The 22,600-nt window shown below is 35.3% G+C and overlaps 1 protein-coding gene across 1 annotated transcript in view; it reads right to left on the reverse strand.

Annotated features, from left to right (window-relative positions):
- Positions 1-862: 862 nt before the first annotated feature.
- LOC112056723 (dopamine receptor 2-like) overlaps positions 863-22,600 on the reverse strand; it is a 166,857-nt gene continuing 145,119 nt past the window's right edge. The window contains exons 3-4 of the mRNA XM_052888388.1: positions 7,106-7,190; positions 863-4,306 (exon numbers count right to left, since the gene is read on the reverse strand). Of these exons, the coding sequence (XP_052744348.1) occupies positions 4,247-4,306; positions 7,106-7,190 (145 nt within the window). The 3' untranslated portion in view covers positions 863-4,246. The remainder of the gene's footprint in view (positions 4,307-7,105; positions 7,191-22,600) is intronic.

Raw genomic sequence — 22,600 nt, forward strand, 5'->3', positions numbered from 1 at the left:
CCTATTAAGTTTTTTGATTAAACATTAAATTTTGCTTAGTGGAAAGTTTTAGATTAACGTATACAGTTTTAGACACCTCCGAGTTTCATTTAGAGGTTTAAAAAGATATAAGATAATATCTGAAGCATTGGGATTTCTTATTGTTCTTGTTTTAAATTATGAAGTATTTTATATTGCTGAAGATTGTAAAGAAAAGTTGGTGTAAGTATTTCTCAAGTTTTTAATTACTTTATAACTCTCAGAACATTGATAAGTTTTTGACATATAATTATTATATGTACAGAGTTTTCCGTAATTAATGGATAAAACGCAAGTGGGAGATTCACCACCGAGTTACATAAAACTAATTTGGTTAGTTTTGAAAAAATCCATAGAGTGTTGCAAAGTTATACTTTCTTTCGGATTTTTCAAAATGTTGTATCTTGTATCAGTTATTTTTAACGCTTTAGCTGCTGTAACTAATATTTTAAAGTTCTGATTATAGTTAAATATGGTGGATTCATTGTAAATTATACTACTTCTGTAAATAATGTTTTGCCGTTTTTGTAGTAAGTAGCTTTGAGTGCAATAAATATTTTTATTTATTTACTAGCGGACTCCCGCGACTTCGTCCGCGTGAAACTCGATGTAAATTTTCAACTACCCCTACCCTACCCCTACCCCACCTTAGCCTACCCTACCCTACCCCTACCTTATCTGGCGGCTAAAGATCGTTTTGTTTGGAAATCCAAGAGGCCTATGTCCAGCAGTGGACGTCCATCGGCTGATAATGATGATAACGATGTGTAAAGTAGGATATCTCAAAAATTAAACAACATAATTGAAAAAATATTTAATATAAATTTTTACGACAACCCGTTTTACAAGTAGCTAATTACAATATTATTCACAATATATTATGTTGACTAGCATTGCGTAATTGTAGTTTACTTAGTTATTAAGTTACATAATACATATTAAATTTTATTAAACGTAGACACATAAGAATATAATATTATTTATTACAACAAATGGTCATAAAAATATTTTTTACAATAATAAAACAGGCACAGTGGTGTTGTTTTTGAAATTAATGTAATTTTATGTATTTTTTCTGGAAAATGCATGAATAGGAGAATTAGCGAACTGATACTATTGAATACTTTTTTCTGTAGTTAATTATTTTTTGCATAAACAATAATGTAATAAAGTATTTTCTGATTTCGGTACATTTTTGGTATATTTGTTATATTTTACAAGTTTTGTTTCTAAACTGTTGGTATGAATACCATCTAAAATTGTCAAATTGACAATTCCGACATAAAAACACCAATATCGTTGAGCCGTGATAGCCCAGTGGATATGACCTCTGCCTCCGATTTCAGAGGGTGTGGGTTCGAATCCGGTCCGGAGCATGCACCTCTAACTTTTCAGTTGTGTGCATTTTAAGAAATTAAATATCACGTGTCTCAAACGGTGAAGGAAAACATCGTGAGGAAACCTGCACACCAGAGATTTATCTCAATTCTCTGCGTGTGTGAAGTCTGCCAATCCGCATTGGGCCAGCGTGGCCTAACCCCTCTCATTCTGAGAGGAGACTCGAGCTCAGCAGTGAGTCCGAATATGGGTTGATGATGACATGCTTATTTATAAACAAACCAGACATTGTAATTGCATTACATTGATGATAGGTCAAGAAAGTTCTGTTCTATAGAATCGTATAACTGCTCTAGAATATTATTCAACTGAAATATGAAATCGATTTTATCTTCACGTTTTTTACGATTGAAAAAGTCATAAAACAAAAATAAATTGAAAGTGTCGTTATCTACCAAGTAATTAAAATGGAATTTTTTGAAAACATTTTACTACTGTACCAACCTAAAGTCATTAAAAGCGTCATATTAATGTCTAAACCTAAACAATTATAAATTGCAATGAGCCTCATTATTAATATTAATGGAATGTTTATTGCAAATGGAATTACAAATATTAATTACAATATTTAAATACGAACAGTCCTTTATATGCATTATATTTTCTATTAGGGTTATTAATTTATATTCAGAAACATAAATTTAAAGATCGTTTTCAGATCTAATCTTTTCAAAATCATATTTGGTTAAAATACTACTAATTTATTTATGTAGTAAACATTTCTTTGAAATACAAAATCATACTTACGCAACTATACATACAATAATAATTTAAATAGATCATTATTTTTTAGTGATGCGCCGACTTGTTGCCGACTAGTCGGTAAAGCCGACTAATCGGCAAAGTCGCCGACTAGTCGGTAAAACCGATGAGTGACACACTCGCATGCGACTTGCGCTTAAATCAGCTGAATCTAAACATAGCTTTACGGACATCCCCGACCCGTGATCGGCATTGCCGACTAATCGGCCGACTAGTCGGCATCTTTGCAACCGACTAATCGGCTAGTCGGCTAATCGGAAAAAGTCATAGTCGGCGCATCTCTATTATTTTTAAGGAGTATTGAAGGGTTTTATTAAATTATTATGAATTGGTATGTTATTTACAGAGTTTTGAAGCGCTTTACTTCCCTTAATCAGAATATTTATTTACAAAATGCAGACGTTTTAAATTTTACAAAGTGAAATAAATTAAGTATATTTTTTACAAATAGTATTACTATAGAATCATAATTATATAGACACTAATATTATGTACAAAGCTAGTAAATCACAGCTCCTGATTGAATTTTTTCACAATTAAAGTAAGTACTTAGATAAATAATTATAATTAATTATAATTACCTACTCCTACTACTACGAGTGTAATAATATTATGTCAACAAAACGAAAATAGTGCGAAATCGAAGGTTCCGTACACATTTTTAAGTACATATTATTTTTTGAACCTCTAAATTTGATTAGTGCATTTTCCGAATCTGACTAGAAAAATGTCTTTTTACTGTCGTATATGCTCATCATAGCAAAAAGACCTAAGCTATGGTTTGTTAAGAGGCTTTCTTTTTGTTGAGACGGGGGGAATTGGAACCTACGTTTAAACAATGGATTTCTAGAGTCACTCAAAACAACCGAAAACTTGTTCCGAATCTATAAGTCTCGCTGCATATATTATGTTGTTTTAAGCATTACATTGGTATCAACGGAACCCTCTATTTTCTTTATATTATATTTGAAAGATGGGTTTCTGATTCGTTTTCTGAAGTGCTTTTAATTCAGAATTAAAGGCTCTCCTACATATTGATCATAATATTTACAATATATACAAATAGCGAAAAATCTAGAAGGAAATGAGATTTGCACAAAAATTGATTTTTATGACATATGTCTTCAAATTTTAATAGACGCAGACACCCTACTATATGTATTGTTTTGAGACAACTTTTAAAATTTTAAAATACAAATTTTATACAACTATTCAACTGGGTAGGTATCTCAAATTCCGAGGTTAATGTACTAATTTGACTGGATCATAAATACACATTTTACTTTTACTATCAAAACGGTTAGCTTGCTAACATAGTTTCAGCTTTCGTTGACAAGTGATTCTCTTTTTGGTAACTTTACGTTTAATTAGATTCATCATAAGATAATTGTGCTAAATCAAATGACATTCTGAAGCAAAGGATGTGTCACTGCCAAAGATTTTTACTATTAGATATGTTATCACCGGTAAAAGTGATCCGAAATTTGCTAGTCCACTGAGCGCACATATTATGCATTTTTTTGTGTTTACTTACATTATATATATGTATGTAGGTAGAGTTTTTAAAAATCGACATTGTAGACAATATTTAGGTTTTATCTGTTTCAATAATTTCGTTGTTTACAATGCTACTAAATGAAATTAAGACAATTATCCACTTCTGTCCGCCTCACTTTCGACGCGAGTAACATATCTGTACTATAAAATTTTCCTCACTGCATACATTAAGTTGCTTTTAAGATTAAATCGGTTAACTTGAAATAACTTCAGCTTTCGTTTGATAAGTGACTCTCTTTTTACTGACATTACGTTTAAACGATGGATTTCTAGATTCGCTTTCCAAGCTAATTTCGCTAACCGATTCTGAATCGGGACAGAAGGATGTCTCGGTGCATATGTGTCGTTCTAGACATGGTATGGGTTCGTCGTATGTGTTGGGCTCTTCTATGGTCTTCATGGGGTAGTCATGGTTGTCGCCATCTCGCCGTGCGGGGCGCAGGGAGCGGCGGCCCCGGCATCAGGAGCAGCGCGCGCGGGGGGTCCTACAGGTCCCCGCGCGCGCCTGATGTCACAAACGACACATCTCGTGTTGTGACACTGACGAATACATCATCGTTGTCACTGGATACTGGAAAACATAAACTGTGTTAATTTTTTTTTGTCTGATAAACAGTTATAGTCAAGAAGAGTTCAGGGAGGCAAAGGGCGACCCTCGGGCAGGCAGAATCTCGCGCAAAGAATTTCAAACGCAATTCAACGCGGGAATGCTGCCTGCGTGATGGGCACCCTACCAAGGGCGGCAAATTTTGAAAAGTATTTTTATTAGTTTTAATTTATTTTAATTTTATTGTTTTAGTCAAGAAAAAAAATGCATTACTGTAGATAGCGAAAAAAACATCGTTCCTATGTCCTTTTAATTGATCGGTTTGAAAGCGGTGCTATGCCACAAGGCTCTTGAAGTTCAATTTGTTTTCTGGCACCGACATCGAACCTATCAATAGAAAGAATATAGGTACTTTGTTATTTTTTGCTTTTGGAAATCCCGGCCCAAATTCTGATATTGCGTCCGTAGTAATCCGAACTCTGGTTCAAATCCAAGCTATTCAGGGTAGGTACATATTCGGCATCCACATGACGTCGAGTTTTTGTTTTATTCTCTTTAAGTTAGCCCTTGGCTACAATCTCACCTGATGGTAAGTGACAATGCATTCAAATACACATTATAAATAAATTATGGATTATTGGATCACACCTGAAACGTATGTAACAATTTGTAGATGATACAATATAAATGGCCACAAGTCCCACAAATGTTGAAACCAAAACTCGAATGCATTTACGTAAATGAAATGCAAATTCTCAAGAACTTAGTTAAATATAGTTTAAGTAATGACTAATTCACATTCATTCCTGGAATAAAGTTTAAACAACATTCGGTGTAAAAGATAAACATGTATTTAACATTTGCCGCGTGTGGTGAGACTTGCATACGAGTTGAAAACAACACGGATTTCGGGATGAAAAGTGTATGTAAGCGGAGACACACATTTGTTATTCAGATTATTTCATGCAAAGAGGAAACGTGTGAACATTTAGGTATCGTTGCAACGGTTTAGCGGGTCACAGTAACAGGAATAAATGGAAGCACAATTTTACTGTGATATTAAAACGAGGGCCTGTGATAGCAAAACATATTTCATTTTATGAAGACTGGTTTGTCAGCCCATCCTACTAACATAGTTATTCGTCATCATCATCATCATCATCCTCATCAACATCATCATTAACTATCCATAGCCCAGTGAATATAATCTCTGCCTTCGACTCCGTAGCGTAGATTCTAATCCGGTCGGGGTTATGCACCTCCAACTTTTGAGTTATGTGCATTTTCAGAAATTACATATCAGGTGTCTCAAACGTTGTAGGAAAATCATCGTGAGGAAAACTGCATACCTGAGAATTTCTTAATTCTCTACGTGTGTGAAGTCTCCTAATCAGCTTTTGGCCAGTGTGGTGGACTATAGGTTAACCCTTCTCATTCTGACTAGAGACTCGTGCTCAAGAGTGAGCCGAATATGTGTTGCTAAGGATGATGACAGCCCAAACCTCATGGTTGACTACTTTACTTACCTATGGTAGGAGTATTGACAAACTATCAGCTTCCATAAAATGTCATGTCTGGCTAACACATCATTATCCATATCAATAGAAACATGCAATTCAGAGCGGAGCAATTTGTAAACATGATACAAACATAGACGGAAAGCTTTCAAATGATCACATATATGTCACATTTATCGGAGTTGTGCGGATACAGATTATTTTAGAACAAAAACATGCCAAGGAAGGCGAAGTCACTTATACGGTGCAACAAGTAACGATAGACGTACCTCCTATATCGAATAATTCGAAATCTTGATTTTTGAAATGCTTTTGATATTTATTAAAGTCGGGGAATTTGATGATAGTACATAAAAATGTAGTAAGATTTTTAGAGAAGGCACTTGAAGTACAAGAGATAATTAGGTGAGCAAAGTTGGGTTGCTATATGTAAGTTTGCTCGCAGGAGTTTTGTCTGATGGCCTGGAGTTCACCCGAGGAGTAATATCGGCGGGTCGTTCGCCACTGTAAGTAAAACAATTTATCAACTAAGCTAAAAATTCAGTAACATCGATAAGGAATGAAACTTTTAAAAACTCAAGGTGTCGTGAGTTTTTAATTTACGATCTGGGTTCACAAGTTTATTAGCAAATATTATACTGAATACCGGAGTTTGTCGGTATTCGTCCGACTAACTCATTAGTTAGTCAGTGTGTGTCCGACTAACTCAATAGTTAGTTGGACACACATTGACTAATATAGACAAAATAAACTATTATAATACTATAACATTCTGTTTTTCACAAACTAAGCGAACAGTGATTAATTTTGTTAATCCTGTTATCTATATCCTAATTTATATTTAACAATTTTAGCTAAATTGAAGCAACAAACATACACACTTTTTTACAAAATTTATATGCCTATTTATTGTCATAAGATATTTAATTAGTGATCATGTGGATTTTGGTTAATTAGAGATCCTGCAGAAACTTTAGCTGGGTTGAAAAGTCTAATGCTATAATAATATTTAGTATAATATTTCTATTTCTAGAATACTCATCTAGATTACCCGAGTAGATTTTCGTATGATTGGTTCAGTGGCTAAGTCAGAACAACCGTACAGATAACAAACAAACAAAATCACTTTGACATTTATAATACGGAGTACGAATCACTGATTTTTTTTTGGATCAATAACGAAAATGCATAAGCGAGATTCTTGGACTTGTTTGCTAGGTTATTTTGTTTCCTAGGTATATTTTGTTATCTGGATAAAATTTATATTAGTCGGTATGGAGGTAAAGTATGGCGATTAGTATTTTACCTGCGATTGCTTGAAGCGGAGCTGTGGCTGGTATTTCCTACGCAACTTCCTCGGGCAGCATACACATATAATTCTAAGGAATGCCCTGTAACAAAAGAAACATGATTTTTTTTATTTGTTCAATAAAAAACCACTTAGTTTCCGATCACAATATTGAAATACTTTTATTTTTAATTTTTTTCCATTTTTATAGTGCTAATTAAATGCATGATGTAGACCGTTTTAACTGTACACTTTTATCTAATACATTAAGTTTCGTAAAGTAATCGTTTTCGTCTTGTAAAGAGCTCCCTAAAAATGCCCGTTTGTGTAGTTGAAAGGCCTAAAAAATGGCCAAAAAACTTGTATTTTAGCAAAAGATGGAGTTACGTTTCATTTGTAAGTATTACTACCTTAATTTTATTAAATTTGTATAATAAAAACAATTTCTACAAAGAATCGATTCTTTTGACGGAACAGCAAAAAGTCTATCAAGTAATCGAATATTCTATGTATATTATATTCTGTGTATAGTCTATGCGATGTGTTTGTAAGGCTATGTAAAAATTACGCGTGTGTGTATTGTGTAGTGTATGGACACAGAATATATTTAATGGCGTTAAATATTTTCGATGTGTGAGTTTACCTCGTCCCCCTTTATAAAAACGACAGACTTTTTGTTGGTGAATTTGGGTGCGAAACAGATCCATAGTCTAAATAGTCAAAAACCTACAATTATACTACATACAATTATATAAAAACGTCATGTGTTCTATAATTACACAAGCGACCACACCCTTCAAATGAACACTTTATGGTAACGTTTGGCAATTTAATTGGACGAAGTCGCGGTCTAGTAAAGTAAATTAAACTCATAATATATGATTCATAAAGTAATAAGATATTGTTTTGAATAAAAAAATACAAAGTTGTTAGGTCTTAAGAATCAGTTTTCAAGACGTAGGCATTCCTAATACAACAATCAAATACAAATATAATCCAAAGGGCAGACTAAACGACCCTGTAGCAGACAAAATAATTATTTTAGTAATAAACATTTGAAATGATCGTCTTTCGGGGATTAATTTAGCTTTCGTGCAAAGTCGGAGGAGGATGAAGTTTCTTGATTAACACAGATTGAGGATTTTGATAATATATTGTGTATTATAAGACCTCAACCAAGGGAATTCTACACTAATACGTCCAATTTGCGTCCGGGGTACCTATATCTATAGCAAGTAAAGGAGATGGTCCATTTCAGGTCCACTCCTGTACCTCGTAATCATTAAAATTTAAAAAATACATAAATTTTATTAAAATTTAAATAAGTGAATAAATATTATTAAATAAAAGGGAATAAATAAAATTAAAAACCAAATTTTCGAGTTATATCAAGATGGCGCCCATAAAGCAACTATGACATGACAAATGACAGCAAACGTCAAATGGACTACTGCGTTGAAAACGTCAAGAATCTGTCATTATTACTCATATTAGTGTTACATTTTTTGGGAGAGAATAGATATGATTTCGAAAGAATTAAAGTAAATTCGTAGATTTCATCATCATCATCATCATCATCATCATATCAGCCGATGGACGTCCACTGCAGGACATAGGCCTTTTGTAGGGACTTCCAAACATCACGATACTGAGCCACCTGCATCCAGCGAATTCCTGCGACTCGCTTGATGTCGTTAGTCCACCTGGTGGGGGGTCGGCCAACACTGCGCTTACTAGTGCGGGGTCGCCATTCCAGCACTTCAATCGGCCCAAGGGACCCCAACGTCCATCGGCTCTTCGAACTATGATTCGTAGATTTGTATAATGAAAAATAGTTAAAAAAAATATTTTCTTTTATTTCCGCCAGGGTACAATGACTGATCCTGGGCTCCATACAATTTTGGACCATCTTCTTTTTGGTGCTGTAGGGGTAATCTTTAGATTTACTGGACCGATTTAGAAATTTCTTTTACCAATAGATAGCCATGTTATTTGAAAGTTATTCGAGAAAGAGATAGCGAAATTTAATCCCCGTATTTAATCCCCGTATGCGGACGAAACCGCGGGAGGTCAGCTAATTATCTAATAGGTTTACTTAAATGACAATTTTAGTATAGATAAGAACGTAGTGATTCTTATGAAGTCTGTCTGTTTGCGATAGTCTCAAAAACCACTGAAGGGATTTCATGCGGTTACTTAGGTAATTTAAAAGGAAGATTTAGGTACATAATTTTTCTATAAGAGCGAGTATCATGTAAGTTAAATTAAAAAGCTGTAACTTACATGAAAAGTGGTCAAATTTTCAAGAAACTATGATGAAAAGTTTTCTACTTAGCACCTACAATCTACATAATTTCTAGCCATCTAAGGTTCTAGCCATCTAGCCATCTAAGTTATTCATGATGACTTGGGGCTTTTTAACATTTTTACATGTAAAGATGAATTAGCACGCTTCCATTATAGATTGCATCATCACTTACCATCAGATGAGATTGTAGTCACGGGTTAAACAAAAAATGTAATCGGACTAACAGTAACAGTTATATATTTAATAGTAATTACAGTAGGACGTTGCACTTACAACGCACACTGTTTCTAAAATAGAAGGAAAAAAGCAAGTTAAATCGTCTCGAGAATTTCATACAACAATGTACGCTCAGCTTAAATGTCGGACCGAGAGGCATTGATTGGATTCACGGAATTTTGTATTCCATGATTAGATTGTATAAGCATTGTAATACTCTTAAGGTTCTCCTTTTCGTGGCTCAGAAATTCAATTAAGATTTCAATTTTCAGGTCCAAAGACGGCGCCCCGGACACCCCAAAATATACGTTTTCCTGTTTGTATTGGAAACCAATTTTTATTGTATTAGTCTTTTCATTAGATTACCATAATGTTGATCGCCTTTTGGGCAATTTATATAATATCGTTTGTACTTGATTTCGTCAGTTTAATCGATGCGATTTTATCTATAAAAATTTTTAGTAGCGGCCTGGAGTTGAGTTGGTTAAACATAACTATAATATAATTATTTTATACTTCGAAGAGTAAGTTGAACAGTCGGTTATGATTTACCTCAAAGACCTTGTTTAATATATAAACCTAATTGTCATTAGATACCATTTGTCTTGAACTAAAATCTAGCAAACTAACTATCAACTATCAAAGTTTACCACTGCACTGAAAATACATTAATAATTGTTAAAAATAATGTGTGTACGAATTTAAAGAAACAATGTATCTTTTTTATTATTATTACAAGTTAGCCCTTGACTACAATCTCACCTGATGGTAAGTGACGATGCAATCTAAGATGGAAGCGGGCCAACTTGTTAAGAGGAGGATGAAAATCCACACCCCATTCGGTTTCTACATGACATCGTACCGGAACGTTAAATCGCCTGGCGGTACGTCTTTGTCGGTAGGGTGGTAACTAGCTACGGCCGAAGCCTCCCAACAGCCAGACCTGGACCAATTAAGAAAACCTCAATCAGCCCAGCCGGAGATCGAACCCAGGACCTCCGTCTTGTAAATCCACCGCGCACACCACTGCGCCACGGAGGCCGTCAAAACTTGTGATGTTGCATTGTGTTAAAATTACACGTGTGTGTTACGACTTTTATAGTTGTGTGTAGTGTAAAGACACAAATTATAGATATTTGATGTTAGAGTTTACCTTGTCCCGCTCAAAAAACGTCATACAATTTTATTGGTGAAGTTAATAAAAAATAATAATAAAATCTTTATTAACCAAAAATAGATACAAAAACCAAGTATTTGATTGCCTGTGGTCTCCACACTAGATTGATCTGTATCGTGGAGACCAGGTAGAATTTTCTTATGTTTTCCGTTGGACTTGGACTACATTACAAAAAGAAATACATTACAAAAAAAGAAAAGTAAAGTAAAACAGTAAGCAGAAACGTTAGATAGGTGTGTCGACTGCTATACAAGTCCAAAGGTACATAATTAGCCGGTGTTACGTTCAAACCAATTTAATACCAGTAATATTATTAATGGTGAAGTTTTATTACAGCTCCGGGGAGTACAATCTCATAACAAAACCACGAATTAGCATAAATTTCATCTCAGTTTGTCGAACTATTTTAGGGTGTCTGAAACAACAGGATGCTGGGAGCTTGCAGCTCGCTTTTAATCAACTTGTCTTGTCATGTAAATATTGGAACTATAGACAATATGTAAAGTGGCTTAACTAGGTATATTCTAATACCAAACTAGCCTTGCATGATCATTGCAGTTGCCAGTGAAGCTATGGAAATGTCTTTAGAGAGATGTAAGAGTATGTTTTAATACCTTGTCTAGTGATTCGGTTGAGGTTCTGGGATCGATTCCTGTGTCGAGATCTTCGCACAATTAGGCATGTGTATTCCGTAAGCTCTCGTTCTAGTGAGTTTTATTTCGTTTTTTTTTTATTCTTTACAAGTAAGCTCTTGACTACAATCTCACTTGATAGTAAGTGATAATGCAATCTAAGTTGGAAGCGGGCTTGTTAGGTGTAAGATGAAAAGCCACACCCCTTTCGGTTTCTCGGTTCTCGGTACGACATCGTACCGGAACGCTAAATCGCTTGGCGGTACGTCTTTGCCGGTAACCGGTAACTAGCCACGACTAAATCCTCCCACCAGCCAGACTTGGACCAATTAATTATTATTATATTAATTAGAAAACCTTAAACGACCCAGCCGAGGATCAAACATAAGACCACCGTCTTGTAACTCCACCGCGCATACCACTGCGCCACGGAGGCCGTCAAAATATAGTCTCAAATATTCAAATGTGTATATTGAAGAGCAATGAAACGCAAGACGCTCATGTCGGACGCCCGCTAGTATAAAGCCGATAAAAGCCTATATGTTGCTAAATACCTTCTTTATTACGAAAGAATGACCCATTTAAAAGCTTTTCAGCCATTCCAAAGATTAGCCTGGACAAACAGAAAGACAGACAAAAAATTTAGAAAAGCTTGATTATGTTTTAGTATCGTGTATACAGTTATAATCACTTGAAAAACAGTTCTTTTGAAATCACAGACATACACTTAAACTTTATTCAGATGTATACTTATAATAATCATCATCATCATATGGACCGGATATCAGCCGATGGACGTCCACTGCAGGACATAGGGATTTTGTAGGGACTTCCAAACATCACGATACTGAGCCACCTGCATCCAGCGAATCCCTGCGACTCGCTTGATGTCGTCAGTCCACCTGGTGGGGGGTCGGCCAACACTGCGCTTACTAGTGCGGGGTCGCCATTCCAGCACTTTGGGACCCCAACGTCCATCGGCTCTTCGCACTATGTGCCCCGCCCATTGCCACTTCAGCTTCGCAACTCGTTGAGCTATGTCGGTGACTTTGGTTCTTCTGCGGATCTCCTCATTTCTGATTCGATCACGCAGAGATACTCCTAACATAGCTCGTTCCATCGCCCGCTGTGTGACTCTGAGGCTTCTTATGAGGCCCATAGTTAGCGACCAAGTCTCGGTCATCACTGGCAACACGCACTGTTCGAAGACTTTTGTCTTCAGGCACTGAGGAATTTCGGACGAAAAGATGTCGCGAAGTTTCCCGAATGCAGCCCAGCCCAGCCCATACTTATAATACTTAATTATTAAAAACTTACTTAATTATTAAAACATTATTAAAAAAATCCTTCCATTATCATTGTAGCTTTACTTATAAAGCTAAGAAGATGAAGATGTCTTTAGGGAAATCTATGTTCTACTTCCTTGTCGATCTAGTGATTCCTCTATAGTCTGATTACTCTACAGATTCGAGTAAATAATGTAGTATGTTGTTGAGGATCATAGATAAATTAAACACAAATGGCACTAGTATGCCCGTGAATATAACAACTGTAGCATTTCTATTTGTAGGTCATTTGGTGAATTATTGTCTAAACATTCGGTAGATAAATACTTTAAATGGAACACAAAACTTATTCGAAACAAACTAATTAACGTTTTATCGTGATTAACGGTGAACGAAACGATATTTAATATATTTCAGACAATACAATTCGAGACAGTTTGTTCAAAGCGCGCCCTGATTTTGGGTCACAAAAGACAAAGTCATTAATTTCAATGGTCGAAGCTTCTTTAATGGTAAACAGTTTATTTTTCAGTTTGTTCAGTACTCTTGTTTACGGATGTTTTGTTTCCGTTTGTCACAGGTGAATGACCGAAGTCCCATTTAGGTTTTTTGTATAGTTTTGGTTAGATTTAGGAAAAGAAAAATTTCCAATATGAAAAAATATACGTTACAGCTATCAATTGAACTATAACTCGTAGCTCATGTGAAATACGTGACCTATAAAAAGAATTGATCTACACATACACAACATAGCATACACCAAGGTGCTTCTTCCTGTATGTCTGATGTCAGACATACAGGAAGAAGAAGCACCTTGGTGTATGCCGTTCGCCGATGATATTGTACTTGTCGGAGAAAACGCATCTGAGGTACATAGCAGACTGGGAATATGGCAGGAGAAATTAGAAAGTGTTGGCTTACGAATCAGTCAAACGAAAACTGAATATTTATTCCTTGACTTTGGCAGCACATCTCAATCTTCCAAAATTGTGTATAAATGGTCATCATACCTCGGGTCGCTTTTTCAAAACGATGGCAATGTGGACCGAGACGTGAAAAGTAGAATGAATGTATGGATGAAATGGCGACAGGTGTCAGGTGTATTTATAAATATTTTTTTACAAAAACTTCTATAGTACGATTATTAATTCCAGTCAGTATAGTGACAAGTGCAACTGTCACTAGAATGTCATTTTACTGACTGCATTATTAATCATAAGTAAGATTAACCGTGAGTACGATTTTTAATTCCAGTCAGTAAAGTGAAATTTCAGTGACAGTTGCATTTGTTATTGACTGGAATCGTGCTATAATTTCTTTATACCATTTGACTCCTAAATGGACGACCGGTCACCCATCGTATCCGTTACGTGACATGTAAAAAATATAAAGTAAACTAAGGGCAATAGGCGAGCACAGTATCATGCTCCGCGCGATAGAGGAATATAAAGATTTTTTAAATGGCTCACAACGGTAGATTAAAACCGCATTCCCTGACTGTCGGCTTCTTCAACGCAGATGGGCTTTTCGATAAAATACTCGCAGGCAGCGAGTGTTTAAGCCAGAAGTAGGTGAGAAAAACATACTGAAAAAAAAGTATTCCTAGACGTTATTTTTAAATATTCATTACATAGATTAAGGTTGTAGAAACCCATTTTCCTTACATTGGGATTCATTAGTTTCTTGAGGACCGTTCCAACTATCTGCCGTCAGTCTAGAAATTTAATTAGACCGTCCAATTAATTCTAGACGTTTCCGTGGATGTAAGCACGGGAGATCTGAAAGCTTTCGAGAAAATTAAGATGACGAATGGAAAATCAATATTTTTGTTTCAGTACTATAGGCTTATATTTTTTAATATGTATTTTTTATATTTATACCGATTTTCTAAATACGGAAGTAAGTCTTTCTGTCTGTCTGATTTTGTTTCACGGCTAAACCCCTGAATCGATATTATTTATTACATTAATATTTAGTAAAATATTAGTTTTAGTTGATTAATTATTTTTAGTTTGACTTTAGCTCTAGTATAATTGTAATTCTTAATTTGTATTTAATTTTTTAAATTATTATTTAAAAGCTACTGTATATCCCCGAAAATCCACGGTTCGTTTAGGTTTCGTGAAAAACAGAAATTCACGCGAATGGAGTCGCGAGCGTCTGTTAGTATAATATAAGTTAATTTTTTTGTAACTTTAATGAAATGTAATTTTAGAATCACAACAATAATAACAAAATTATTAACAAAATATTATTTTAAAATGTTTACTTATAAATTTATGTAAAGATGTCAATTTTAAATTAAATGATGAAATTGTCATTTGAATTAATTTAATAACACATACTTAATAAATAATTTGCATGCCAAATTGGCAAGATAAATTTACCATCATATACATCTACCGACCACCTGTATATATATATATGTATCTGCAAATAAATAAATTTAATGATTGATTGAGTGATTGATTGAAATTCTTAAGAAAATCATACGCCATTGAATTGCCATTAGCAGGGTGCCCATACACTGCCAATATACCCCTCTGTTTATTACTTACTGCATTATGTAATGTACAATGTACATACTAAAATATATCCAAAGCTTCTTAAAGATTTCTGAAAACTTTATTAATCTTTGAAAGTTTACGGTATTAGTAAAAAGTTTGCCTCTTACGAGTAATGTAAGGCTGAAGTACCTAAAAAAAGTATAGTTACGAATGTAACTAAAATAAATCAGATAAATCTATCGAGTTTGCGCTCATTTGATTTGGCAGACCATTGGCAAACATAAATAACATAAATATACAAAAAGAGTTTCTTATTATGATATTTTTAAATATTAATTAGCTTAAATACACTGCTAATTAGCGATGAAAATGGTATAATAAAACATTTTTCCTTCTGTGCGCTACATTTTAGACTGCAATTAATTAGTTTTGATTATCACAATTAACAACTGCTAACTAAAAAAAATGTGGTATCTATCTTCTCCTTTAAGCTATAGCTGAATGCGACTTCTTTTTTGGCATAATCGATTTTACTGAAAGAATAAGGAGCGCTGGCCATCTGCCAAACATAATTTTACTGCACGAAATGGAAAATTTCAGATTTATTTTCTAAAGGAGATGGTCCATTTCAGGTCCACTCTTGTATCCCGTATCATTAAACTTTAAAAAATACAAGGATTTTATTAAAATCTAAATAAGTGATTAAATCTAACTAATTAAGAAGAAATAAATAAAATTAAAACTTAAGTTTTTGAGTTATATTAAGATGGCGCCCCTAAAGCAACTATGACATGACAACTGACAGCAAACGTCAAATCGACTACTTCATTGAAAACGTCATCAATGTGCCATTATTGCCCTTAGTAGTGTTGCATTTCTTGGGAGAGAATGAATATTATTTTGAAACAATTAAAGTAAATTCGTAGATTTGTATAATCAAAAATAGTTAAAAAAAATATTTTCTTTTACTTCCGCCAGGGACTGATCCTGGGCTCCATATAATTTTGGACCAATTCTTTTCTCCTCAATTTAATTTCTCCTTTAGTCATTCCTTTTTATGTTCGTTTATGGAAACACTATAGATTGTATTTTTAGTAAAAATGTTATATCTAGTTATCATTAACATTATCATTATCCACTTCATCTTAATTTAATACCATATTAAGTTAAGCCAACATTCAAAGGTCTTAAAACACGGCCTTATTTTAAAATACCGATTCATCAATACTTAAGTCGTGGCCATCGTAATAAACAATAAAATATAGCAGTTTTTGTAATAAAATTGAATTTATTTTTGGTAAATGTATCACGTCAAATCGCTTTACTCAAAATAAGCAATAAAAATATCAATAAAATCTGTGATTTACTGCACAACTGCAATATGGTAAAACTGGATGCGGTATTAGAATAACAGGGAAAATCTAGTTTCCGATGCAGTCCAATATATTGTAAAACAAAAATATGGCGCAGTCTATTAGATTTGTGGGGACACTCTGTTTAGAGTGGTTATTTTTGGAGGCGTTCAGAATTTTGTATGAAAAATATGATGTGAATATTTTTTAAAAAATTCAAATATAATAGAAATGTATGTCTGTGTCTTTCCCGACTAGTTGGAGGAGAATGGGAATATTGGTCAATATTCCTCAACTCGTCAAGTCCGACTGATATTGTTGTGGAGAGTCTTGCAGAAGCAAGGTCAGCATGGAGTTCATCATTCCCTAGCGAGAGTTACCCTGTGTCTGTGGGGTGTCAGAGCCTGTGGGACAAACCACTTTTATTGCTTGCACATAAACGTGTCTTAGAGCAATGTACTTCTTCTTCAGACAAGGCTCGTATTTTGGCGTTGTCTGAGAAGGAGTCTGGTCATTGGCTACAGGCTTTGCCATCACATAACTTAGGGACGGTTCTTGATAGGACAACGCTCCGTATAGCCGTATGCTTACGTTTGGGTGTCAAAATTTGCGAGCCTCACGTCTGCCCCTGTGGTAGCCGCGTGGATCAATTTGGTCATCATGGACTTAGCTGCAACAGAAGCGCTGGTCGTTTATATCGCCACGGTAGTATTAACGATATAATTCGTCGCGCACTGGCCACTGCCGCTATTCCTGCGCAATTAGAACCTCCCGGTTTGTTCAGGGATGACGGCAAGAGGCCCGACGGGATGACAATAGTGCCGTGGTCTATGGGGCGTGCTTTAGTATGGGACGCAACCTGCGTAGATACGTTGGCAGCGTCTCATCTATCACGCACGTCCCAAACGCCTGGCGCAGCTGCTGAATACGCTCAATTTTGTAAGCGTCGTAAATACTCGGTCATATCGAATGACTATGTATTTGCGGCGCTTGCCTTTGAGACTTTAGGCCCATGGTCAACAGATACTAAAAAATTTTTTAATGCTATGTCTGACAAATTGGTCCATGCTTCAGGTGACCCAAGAGCTGGCGCTTATTTGGCCCAAAGGTTAAGCCTTGCTATCCAGAGGGGTAATAGCGCTAGTGTATTGGGTACCTTGCCCCTGAGTGAACAATTAGATGGTGTGTATTTGTTATAATTATTTTATTTATTATAAATTTAAATTTAATATACTGTGTAATTCTTAGTTTTAATTAATATATTATAGTGTTTTGTATATTTTATGTAGAACAAGTTAATTAAAATTATTTAATCATATTGGTCATATTTAAAATATATGGCAAATATTATTTTTAAAGATAAATATAATTATAATATGGGTATGTCCACTTGATTGGAAATAGCTTATTTTTTTTTATTCTTTACAAGTTAGCCCTTGACTACAATCTCACCTAATGGTAAGTGATGATGCAGTCTAAGATAGAAGCGGGCTAACTTGTTAGGAGGAGGATGAAAATCCACACCCCTTCTGGTTTGTACACGGCATCGTACCGGAACGCTAAATCGCTTGGCGGTACGTCTTTACCGGTAGGGTGGTAACTAGCCACGGCCGAAGCCTTCCACCAGCCAGACCTGGACCAATTAAGAAAATTAAATCGGCCCAGCCGGGGATCGAACCCAGGACCTCCGTCTTGTAAATCCACCGCGCACACCAATGCGCCACGGAGGCTTCGTCTATGCTGGTATGGTAACTAGTCACGACTGTTACCTTTAATAGCAGTCCAGCACGGTTATTCTCTAACAATGTTTTGTAAAACACGCAAGTACGACAGCTTCACCGCTATATATCTCTTCTATAGTCTCGTGTTAAACAGAGAGAGATAGAGGTGAGGCCTAGAAGACCTGATTCCGTTTCGAATAAATATTAAATCCTAAATTTGCCGTAGCTGGAAATCGAACTCAATGTCTCCAAAGTTCAAAATTTGTAGTTAATATATGTTTATTTCAAAATGTATAATTATTTACGCCAACTAAAACAATAATATTTATCAACTAAATTAATATAAGTAGTTCTAATATTAACTTTGAGTGTTTAAGTATGTGTAATTTTTAATATTAATACTATAAATACATTGAAAAAATGTAAATATATCAATAATTCTAAGGCAAAATAAATCGTGAATCACTTAGACAAAATGAGATTTTGAATAAAACTTTAGATTTAATGTTCGATACGTTTAAGTTGGTGGGAAATGGATTACAAAAGCAATTTGGTCGCGCCCTCTTTGTGGGGAAATTGAAAAGGTAACAGTCATGTGACAGGTGGGTTGGAGATTTCCCGGCGTATACCTACATTTTGTATTGTTTGATTTTATTTATGTCTTCTACGTTTTATCTTACTACTAGCTGACGCCGCGCGGTTTCACCCGCGTGGTTCCTGTTCTCTTGGGAATACGGGGATAATATATAGCCTATAGCCTTCCTCGATAAATGGGCTATCTAACACTGAAAAAATTTTTCAAATCGGACCGGTAGTTCCTGAGATTAGCGCGTTCAATCAAACAAACAAACAAACAAACTCTTCAGCTTTATAATATTAGTATAGATTGGCTATATCTATACCAAGCCAAAATTTTGATATCAACCTATAATCGGCTCACTGCTGAGCTCAAGTCTCCTCACAGAATGAAAGGGGTTAGGCGAATAGTCCACCACGCTGGCCTAATGCGGATTGGTAGACTTTTTTCTGGTATGCAGGTTTCCTCACGATGTTTTCCTTGACCGTTTAAAACACGTGGTATTTAATTTCTTAAAATGCACAGAACTGAAAAGTTGGAGCCGCATGCCCCCTACTGGATTCGAACTCACGCCCTCCGGAATCGGAGGCAGAGGTCATATCCACTGGGCGACTCATACCGCGAGTATTTACAAATAGAAAAAGCCATCGTAGAATGCATCATCACTTACCATCAACTAAGATTGCTGTCAAGGGCTAATTTATAGAGAATAAAAAAAACAATTTAGATCATTTATTTTAAGTATTAGCATGGCATTTAAGCACTTTTGAATTTGGTGAGCATGTAGCATGGTGCGGTTGATAGTTACCTAGTTAGTTAATACGTACCATTATCGCGAGTCGTGGCAAAATTTCAAGAGTGAAACGAACTGTCACCCGCACCATGCCACAGCGCACGAACTGTAGAATATGATAATATGGCATACAATGACATAATTATGAGTACTATACATTCATAGAACTGACGTAATCATGACGTCATACTTGAATACCATTGCACTTGTTGGTAAATTGATAGAATTTTCTTTCCAAATGGAACTCATTGTCATTAATGGGCAATTAAGCCTAATATTACGTGTCTTATAGGATTATCGCTAACAATTGTGAGCACGTGTTACATTATAAATGGGTGTTTTGTGTCGCATACCTACGAGCCAGCGAAGCTAAGTTCTAACTACTACGTTTGTAATACGTATGACTATGAAATCATTAGTACGATGTTAGCTTTCTAGTTAGTTTAGCAACATACAAGAACTATCCGTATTTGACCCAGCTAACTGAATGTTATTCTTATAATAACAGTTAATGCAATAACATTAATTCATATGGCATCAATGATATTAAATACTGTTAGATGTGTTACTAGCGCATGAAAAATGAGTCGCTCAAAAGAGGAAATTTATAGTCAACTTAATATTAGTTGTGGTCAACAACGAACGTTATTTAAATAAATAATACCTAAATGTCTATAATATCGAGTTGTGTGTTCAGGCAGTGTAAAAACTACATATACATAAATATATAATGGAATTAAAGACTAAATTGTGCATGAGTGCGCTCAGTGTTGTCGCCTATTATTCTGATCACTTTTTGCGGTGATTTTGTAGGGACGTAACCGATCTATAGTATAAAATTATCATTGTATGGCATACCTTATAAATTGACTAAAATGCATTCAAATACGGAAGCGCCTAAGCCGCATGGAATATATATTTGGCTTATATAGGACCTTTTTATTTCGAAATTTTGGTTTCAGTTTTATGTCCCCAAATCTTAGTAATAGAGAATATGAACGAGCATTTATATATCTGCTAAAAATGTAGTATAAGAAAATTCCATGTACATGCTTCATCATCATCATGTCAGCCGATGTACGTCCACTGCAGGACATAGGCCTTTTGTAGGGACTTCCAAACATCACGATCCTGAGCCGCCTGCGCCTGAGAAATATAAAAATTTCAACAGTTTACAAGAAAAAAATGTGAAATGTTTGAATTGTATTGTATTTATTTTATTTTAATTCTTTATTGCACACAAATAAGATACAATAAAATAAATAGAAAAAGACAAGAAAAAAAAAAATAGAAAAGTAAGATGCGCAAAGGCGGTCTTATCGCTAAAAGCGATCTCCTCCAGATAACCTTAAATGAAATATTTAAAGAAAGGAAAGCGGATAGTGCAATATAACATACCTATAATAATTAAACTATTAAAAATAATATACTAAATTAAACTACATATACAATTACATACTAAATATACATAAATAAAAAAAAATATGAGTACACCTAAATACATAAATAATATATAAATACACCTACATATATAATTAAACATAATAAATAAACACAACTTCTTAAATAATAATTATTATAGTACAGTAGATAAGTAGTATTTTTAACACGATCTTTGAAGATGCTTAGAGAAGCGGACTGTCTTATGTCACTCGGTAGCTCATTCCACAGGCTGACTGTTTTAACTGTAAAGGATTTTTTATACTTCACTGAATGGCAGACTATGTATTGTATTGAATCTTTGAATTGTAATATCAGAAGAACAACTGCGTGACGAATTTACATAACGTAGACATCGTAAATCAACATTCAAAATAATATCGCCCTCGAATGGAGTACAATAAGTGTTAGACGTAGCTGTACGCATTGTGATCCGGGGAAACACGTCTCGCGACTTTTTCCGGGACTAATGGAGTGGTCCCGGGGCAAACGACGGCTTTTTGTCAACCGACAATACCACAAATTGTTCAGAACCCGCACGCACGGGGTGTCGATAAATCAAACTGTAATGTACATAAAGATCGAATTTGTGCGTTGGTAAGATTTTATATTTACGTTATTGAATTCTTTTTCATTTTATATTTACTAAAAGCGGACGCCGGCCTTTAGAACTCTTTAATCCTCTTACAGTAATCATCATCATCATCATCATCATATCAGCCGATGGACGTCCATTGCAGGACATAGGCCTTTTGTAGGGACTTCCAAACATCACGATACTGAGCCATCTGCATCCAGCGAATACCTGCGACTCGCTTGATGTCGTCAGTCCATCTGGTGGGGGTCGACCAACACTGCGCTTTGTAGTGCGGGGTCGCCATTCCAGCACCTTGGGACCAAACGTCCACCGGCTCTTCGAACTATGTGCCCCGCCCATTGTCACTTCAGCTTCTTCGCGACTCGTTGAGCTATGTCGTTGGTTCTTCTGCGGATCTCCTCATTTCTGATTCGATCACGCAGAGATACTCCGAGCATAGCTCGTTCCATCGCCCGCTGTGTGACTCTGAGCCTCCTTATGAGGCCCATAGTTAGCGACCAAGTCTCGGAACCATATGTCATCACTGTGACATGACTTTTGTCTTGATTGTTCTTGACGTTTGTTTTGATGATGTCATGACTTTTGTCTTCGAACAGTTGCCGCTCGAAGTACCGCTGTAAAAATGGAGTAACTTCTCCCGTTTTCCCAACATTTCCCTTTACTGCTCTGCTCCTATAGATCGTAGCGTGATGAAAATACTGACAGACGAAAATTTTCTAATTGCATCTTTGTCATGGCCTCTCTACAGATTTATTATAAGTATAGATTATTTTTAATTATTATTATTACTGTTGTATAATATTTCGCCTTTTTAGATTCAACTAAGCGAATAGCTTGTGTTAGGAGTACGATAATATACCTACTTACTGTGATTCGAATCGTGATTAACAACTTTAATATGTGACT

The sequence above is a fragment of the Bicyclus anynana genome, chromosome 22, assembly GCF_947172395.1.
Source record: "Bicyclus anynana chromosome 22, ilBicAnyn1.1, whole genome shotgun sequence".
In the NCBI taxonomy this organism is placed as follows: domain Eukaryota; kingdom Metazoa; phylum Arthropoda; class Insecta; order Lepidoptera; family Nymphalidae; genus Bicyclus; species Bicyclus anynana.